Source organism: Nanorana parkeri, unplaced genomic scaffold (genome assembly GCF_000935625.1).
Source record: "Nanorana parkeri isolate BGI_ZX_2015 unplaced genomic scaffold, ASM93562v1 scaffold77, whole genome shotgun sequence".
Taxonomy (NCBI): Eukaryota; Metazoa; Chordata; class Amphibia; order Anura; family Dicroglossidae; genus Nanorana; species Nanorana parkeri.
The window spans coordinates 100908-108934 of NW_017306345.1; the positions used below are offsets into that span (position 1 = coordinate 100908).

Genomic DNA, 8027 nt, shown 5'->3' on the forward strand with positions numbered 1-8027 from the left:
TCCCTGCCGTGGTTTTCGGGGTTCCCCCGCTCTTCTGGGGGACCCGGGACCATGGCAATCACTTCAGGATGGAGAGTGGAAAGCAGAGCAGAAAACGTCTGTTCTCCGCTCTGCTCCGTGTAAACACTGAGGCGGAAGAGCTGCACTCGCAGCCTTCCCATCCCAGCTGTCACAGAAAAGTCAGCACAGTGCTGTGCTACTCCTGTATTGGAGGTGACAGATTCAAAATTAAAAAAAATAAAAAAAGTAAAAAAAATGAATAAATAAACAAAAAAATTAAAACCAACCCTGCCGCCCTTGCCATCTGGTTGCCATTCTCCATTTGGGGAGGGGTGGCAGGGAGGGGGGCACATGGAGGAACCCAGCCTTGGGGCAGCAGAGAGATTAAATGCATATGAGAATGTTTGTGGAAGGATCCTATATGTACATTTCTGACTTTTACTATTCACATTTTAGGAAAAAAGAAGAGCAGAACGAGCAGAACAGTTAAGGATTCGAACAGAGAGAGAGAAGGAAAGGCAGGCCAGAGTAGCTGTGAGTATGCCAAGATTAATAACTGATTTTACTTTTTAACAAAAGAAATAGATTAAAGGAGTTGTAAAGTCCCAGCATATACTATCCTGTTATAACATCAGCATTGTAATAGGAATACATACTGGAGTTGTTTTTGATAATTAAATCCATGCTTAATTGAAAAAAAATCCCTTTTATGTAGTGAGTGATGCCTTCTGAATGCTCATCAATTTCAACAACTTATTGGATTCCCAGTGTGCTTTGCATCTCTTCCACTGCTACTTGTTGGGATTCAATCTCAATTTCTCAAGAGTACATATTCCTTTAGCCATTGCTTCCAACAAGCAATGATGATGTTACATTGTGGGAAGTTCAGATACTGAGTTCAGAAGGCTGGCTCTGTGAGTTGTGGCACAAGGAAGTGCATATTGACAGGACTGATGAGACTATCAGTGCATTGAGGTAATACATCTTATGGGCATCTTCAATAAGTAAGTTTACAAACTTCTAGATCGATATGGTTAGTAGGAGTGGGATAAAATGTATGGAAATTTAATATAGGTATACATATCTATTTTCAGTTTTTGACCATAGTTACCCTTTAACATTATTTTTTCAATAACATTAATAAATAACGGGAAGGTGCTGTTTATTCTAACCATAAAGATTACCGCTCTTGGGCGTTTCATTTATTAAGATCCATTGAAAACATTTTGCTTTGTTGGACTTCACTGAAACTTCACTCACTTCAACTGTGGAGTAAATGTCAATAATGCTGCATTTATAATAAGAAAGGAGTTGGCACAGATGACTTGCCCACCCATCACTCATTATGTCATCAGTTTCCAAAAGGAGATATTATAACAATTACAATTTATTTTGTTAAAACAGGACTTTCATTTGGCAAACAGGACTTTCATGTGGCAAAACTTTAATTTTTAATCTGTAGAAAATACAGTAATATTAATAAATACTGTGAAATGTATTTCCCAGTGGCCAGCAAATTATGAAACATCGAGCGAGCAGAGTAAACCTTTCCCTGCTCTGTTGCTTTTTTTTCTTCTGACATCGGAGCCGCTGGCCGCCGTCAGTCAGAAAAGAAACAGCATAGGAATGCATAGCTACATTCCTATTAGCTATTTCAATTTGCAATAGCCAATAGCAAACTAGCTATTGCACCCGCCCACTGCTACTGTCAATCAGCAGAGAGGACCTGAACTTCTCCATCAGGTCCCCTTCTAGTGATTGACAGCAGCAGAAGGCGGGTACAATCGCCAGCTTGCTATTGGATATTGCAAATTGAAATAGTCAATAGAAATGTAGCTATGCATTCCTATGCTGATTTTTTTATTCTGACGGTAGCAGAACCGCCGGGTTCTCAGTGTAATGACTGATCAGCGTCCCTGATTTGGATGAGAGCTTAGCAGAGCCGGCTTTCATATCACCTCGGTCCCTGACAAGCTTTCTTTGTAATGGCAGCTGGTCCTGGCCAATAGAAAACAGTTGGGGGGATCTAGCTGACACTGCTAGCTCTGCCCAATCATTTTCTATTTTTCTTCTACTTTTTTTAACTGTTTTTCTATTCTGCTCGGTACCACCGAAGGTACCGAGCAGAATAGCGGAGCCGGCGGCATTCGGCTATTCACTCACTGCTGTTTGGCATCTATGAGAATAGGCCGAACAGCAGCGAGTAGCCTGCCAGAGGTTCGGCTCAGCCAATCCAATCTTAGTCGAACTCCTTCTGCACTTCGCATGTTTGGCCGACCCGAAGCCAGCCACAGCAAGCCGATGTATGGCTGATTTTAGTCGGTCTACGGCTGAAATCAGCCATACATGCCTGAAGTGAATAGCCAAACAGCGTTTGGCTCACTTCACTTCGGGTCGGTTATTCACTCGGCTGCCTATGGCAGCTTTGTGAATAACCCCCTTAGAAGTTTTTTCAGGTTTTCATTTCTGTATGTGTTACACTGGGAAGATTTGGACTTACTTTTTGCTCTCATGATACCAGAAGAGAATATAGGGGAACAGACATTGCCGGAACAGAGTGACACAGACAGATATAAAATATTTCAAAAGTTCTTATCTTTCCCCACTCTAATGAAAAGTGAGGAAAACCCAAATGATTGTTATTTCTAACATAATATTTAATTTGCAAAATTAAATTTTTGACTGGCACAGATTATTTATTTTATTCCATTCAAAAGATTCAATTTTCCAAAAAAAACATTTTCTAGGAAGAACGTGCTCGGAAGGAAGACGAGGAAAATCGGAAAAGAGCAGAAGAAGATGTCAAGAAAAAGAAGGCATTTTCGAATATGCTCCACTTTGGAGGCTACCTTCAAAAAGTATTTTTTCATTTATATATTCTCTCTAATTTTGGCCATTTAAAATTTTTCACACAGATAGGCTTACGAAAGGAAATTAACAAGAGCAGGGATGAAGTTTTTTGGTATGCTTGCAGTAGTATAAGATATGATTATGGTATGCTTTGTTATGGAAATTCGTTTGGGCTGAGCGCACAAATCCACACCATGCTAAAAGGTGCACTTTCAGCATCAAAGTGCGCCAAGCACAAACAATTCCGTTGCGCTCAAAAGCACGTTGTATTAAGCTCTTTCGTACAAGGAGCGGAAGTACTTCTGTAGTGCCATGTAGAGTCAAGACAAGGTGTTGCTTCAAGCTGGAGTTTCTGTGTTCAAGTCCTCACTAGCACAGTAGCTCTGTTTATTTATAAGGCAACAAAGGGGTAACAACAGGAAAGGGCGGCCCCAACAGCCTACCATTTCCTCCATGCACAATGACATCACAGGAAGTGACAACAGAAAAGGGGAGGGCACCCACGTGAATGAGCAGAGAAATGCACATGACTCACTTGTGTTAAACAAAGGACTATGATGTGCTGAGTCATGTTCATTGCCCCAATCAGCCACATGTATGCACATCCGCCATCTTAGCCAGCATTGGCCCTATTCAATACTGCTCAGAGTGACCAGTATCTAGTAAGATCATTCTGATTGTTCGTACAGGTTTGAGACTATCTGCGGGGACATTGCTAATGCTATTGTCAATGTACGGTACCAGTACACCAACAAGGCAGATATCAATGTCTTCTCGTAAAAGCAGATATGTATCCGAAAAGGGATAGCGCTGCCGCAACAGAAATATAATATGTATCTCTCGTTATGCGGACTTCGCTTCGCTATGTTGCATAGACGTTTGAAGGCAAGACGCCCAGCGCAATGCACTTACTGCTCACAAACCGGCAAACGCCCACACACACTGCGAACACGTCTCTAAGCCCATGAGAAGGTTTTCATACTGACGGTTTTACCGCTGGTCCCGATTCAACCCAAGTGCGCTCTGCTAGAGCGCTCCTCGGTTAAATCTGACACAGGGAGACAGGTGACAATCTATAAAACACACACACCCATCCTAGAATAAAATGTCCACATAATTCTATATAGTAAAATGTCCACAACAGTTTGCATAAATGCTATGGTAGGCTTGCATGAACATTCAGATATCCACACGAACAGTGTTTGCAATCCCTAAATCTATGTAACTGATTGTACATTAATTATCAATGTGCGCGGCATGGTCCTAGTTTGCTGTGTTTGTTGAACATGCTAAAAATGCTGATTTTGTGCCTTCTGTTTCAAAAATGTGCTCCAAGGCATGCACATGACAACATTTTGCCTTAAAAAAATTAAAACAAAAATAAAAGCTATTGTTACTGGCTGGCTAAGCAATGAAATTCACATGTAGCAAGGAAGGTTAGGATGCAAAAAATGCCTCTAGACTGTGCTGTCAGAGCAAAAAATGGGGCATATCTATTTGTCATTGGAAACCTGTTCAAAGGTGGCAGCAGCAGTATGGCCACAGCATTCATACATGTACATGCAGTGTGCACTGCTGCTTTTCTATACAAACAGGGTTTTTTTTTACAGCTGACTTTAATTATATCAGCACTCACTTTATGTATCAGATACAAATATCTTTGTTAAATGTATAATAGTGTTCAGATAGACCCAAAACCATTGGAGAAAATAAATTTTTTATTTTAACATGCCAGTGCGTTTACTGTGTACACTGTAACCCGTGGGTTTATCTACCCTTATTTCAAACTTATAGTAAATACCAATAGAATATGATATATTTTCCCACACATGATTGATACGCCATCATACACAAACAGGACATAGTAAATCAGTCCCAATGGGTGAAATATCCTGGAATTAAGTGTTGGTTTCCTGCAACATGGGAGTGGTTGGATTGATTCAAGTGAGGTTTGGGATTGGGATCAGAAGCCGTGCTTGTGCTTGCTCCAACTTGAATTTTTAAATAGTTGGGAGTTATACATTTTTACTTTTCGTTTTAAACTATGCGTCAAGACTAGATATGTGGAAAGGACACTGGAGGCCAAATTTCAGATATGTTGTATATGTTTTGATCTTTCAGACAGAAAGAAGAGGAGGGAAAAAACAGACAGAGAGGGAAAAGAAAAAAAAGATTTTAACTGAGAGAAGACAACCTCTTAACATTGAGAATATGAATCAAGAAAAACTGAAGTAAGTAGATATACTTCCAAACTATCAACATATTACACAAAAATGTAACTTTTGATGTTTCCATAAGAGAAAGACATTGATTTCTCCCACAAGACATGCTAATTTGTGTCACAGCAACACAAGTGAAGTCACTGCCTGGCCCCTGTATTTTAACTTGACCTCGTACTGCACCACTGATGGTGATTTGTGGATCTTCTTTTGCTGTGGTGACACCACTTGCAAATGAGAGAAGTGCCCTATACTTACAGGAGAAAACTGTATTGTAGATAGGATGAGAACATTGCACTACTAGGGCTTATGGGTGTAAAGATAATCTTGATTCTACCATAAGACTTTAATTGTATAAATGCTGGTGTTAATATGCAGAAAAGGACACATTACTTAACTAAGCAAATGCATTTCTTTATGATCTCCAATGCACGAGACTAATGAAGCTAGGTGAGTGCAACAGGGAAGTTACATATTTCTACTAACAGGAAGTAGAAATAATAGTTTCTACACTTGCTCCATTTCAATGCTTTTGAAATGCAATATTGAGACGTATTACAAAAGGCCAAGATTGGCATGTGTATGGAACGAAACCTAGTAGCTCAACTGTGAGGAGGAGGGCAGCTACAATTATAATTTTATATTATAATTATATTATATAATTATAACAATTATATGCTGATGTATTGAAATTCTGCAGTGACCCAGGCATGTAGTGGTACATTAATTCATGCAGTTCTATAAACACAGATTATGAGTTATAGATGTATACATCTGATCTAGTATACTTTGAGTTCTCTGTGATGTAATAATTTGGTTTGAGAGCAAAAAAGGCCATTAAGTCATAATTAAAGTTTATGTTAACCCCGATAGTCAATTTTTGTAAATAGCTGCCTTTTTATATGTTAAAATGTTGAGAAAGACAACAGTCTTTGTGGCCTTCCTGAAATAAGCTGACAACGCTAACCACAGGCTGTGGTAGCAGTGTCATCATACCTTGCACACTCCTTGGGACTAGAAGACACCATGCTGATGCTCAGCATGTCTGCAAGGTACTGCAAACAGTGGGAAATGGAACCTGGGACTTGAAGTTCTAAAGCTGACAGTGACATCACCAGTGGGAAAGCGAACCTGGGACTTGAAGTTCTAAAGCTGACAGTGACATCACCAGTTCCCAGGATGTGCTTTGGCTTTCTCCAGCCCTTAGCCCTGGCCAGACCTACAGTTGGCTGTGTGGCGGTCATGTGACTGCTTAATAAAGAATAAAAAGTTGCCAAACAAACAAACAGACAGCACCTCCACTCACTGCATGAATGGATTACCATGCGAGTAGTATTTTATGTCAGCTTGTATGTTCATTGATTAATAAGCGGTATTACACGAGGACAAGGCGCTGTCTGTTTGTTTTGCATGTTTTGTGAGGAATTCTTCCCAGTTGTCTTTTGATGACGGCAGCCTACAAACGATTGTTGGTGGAGAATATCATTGGGAGTCTGCTGAGCGCTGTGGTGTGCATTTTTCTGGAACATTGAAGAATAAAAAGTTATTTAAGTGTGATTTAACCCATCAAAAGTAACACTGATTGCACATTAGCTGTCTACACTGCTAGAAAACTGATCGAAAACAATACACATACACACAGGGTACACTTCCTGTATCACAATGTATTTAGTATGACGTGTTTATAAAATGTAATTGTCAACATATTTAATATACATGTGTCAGCATATTTGATACAGTATAATAATGTATTTGCACAGAATAATGATAATTCACTCATTACCACCCACCAACACAGGCTCAAGTATACATTATGTTCTCATTTTCTTATATAGGGCAGAAGCTCAGTCTCTGTTTGACCGGATATATCAACTGGAGGCTGAGAAATTTGACTTTCAAGAAAATTTCAAAAGGCAGAAGTATGAGGTAAGTTCACTGTATATGTTATAACCTAAAGACCTAGTAAAATCTAGGAGCGTTTGACTAATACGTACTTACTAAATGTTGTAGTGTCTGTTATTATCCAAACAAATCTTTTTTCTTCTTGCAGATTAATGTTCTGATAAATCGAGTCACTGACCACCAGAAGGTGTAAGTAATTTTAAGTTATATAAACATAATTATTATTTGTTTCCTGTACTAACTGCATAGTACATAGCATGATTTACCAAGTACATACAATTCTGGTCCCTATGGTGCTTATGCACCCCAGGCAATTTTTATAGGATGGCAGTTAGCCTACCAAAATTTTTTTGTAGGTTAAAGGGTAATTCCACTTTCCCAGGTGAATTTGGAAAAATGGAACTACCCCCTCTAATCTCCCCTTCCCCGCTATACTTACCTTTGGGCGAACTCTCTTTCCCCTCTGCTGGTGCTGGTGTACTAACCATAGCACGTAGACATGTGCGATTCGGTTCGTTCCGAAATTCGTTTTGGAGCACGTACACGGCAGCACCGCCCTGGCTCTGTATTTTGAATTTCACTTGCAAATGGTGAGCACAGCAGCTCCAGTGTGGTGTAAGGTAAGGGGAGCTGCGTGTGCAGTGAAAAGGACCCCAATTAGACCACTGTGCAGGGTCTCTGGTATGTGCGGGGTCTCAGATGTCCAGTGCGTTACTAAGTCCTGGGTCCAGTGCGTTACAAAGTCCAGAGTCCAATTCACATATTGTTCTGCATTGCTGTATAATGTATTGCTGGGATTTGCAGTACCCCTACAGCCGGTGCCATTCTGCATTAAAGTGTAAGACTGATGTGACTGGCTCAGTGTTCTCTGTACAGCACTGTGGTATATGTCAGCATTATATAAATGTATAATAATAGTGTGAGACTGCGGGGCGGGCATTAGAGTTTATGCTCCTCTGGTCCAGAGACCGCCGGGTGGGTTGGGAGGCCAGTGAGATTCGTGTCCCCCCCCCCCCCCCGGGGGCGGAGGGGGGGGCCCCAAGTAAAAGTGTGGCC

At 40.5% G+C, this 8027-nt stretch overlaps 1 protein-coding gene across 1 annotated transcript in view; it reads left to right on the top strand.

Moving 5' to 3' along the window:
- The window catches only part of TNNT2 (troponin T2, cardiac type), a 25205-nt gene that overhangs the window by 14686 nt on the left and 2492 nt on the right, over positions 1–8027 (top strand). The window contains exons 6-10 of the mRNA XM_018576772.1: positions 457–534; positions 2748–2858; positions 4972–5081; positions 6905–6995; positions 7120–7160. Coding sequence (XP_018432274.1) covers positions 457–534; positions 2748–2858; positions 4972–5081; positions 6905–6995; positions 7120–7160 — 431 coding nt within the window. The remainder of the gene's footprint in view (positions 1–456; positions 535–2747; positions 2859–4971; positions 5082–6904; positions 6996–7119; positions 7161–8027) is intronic.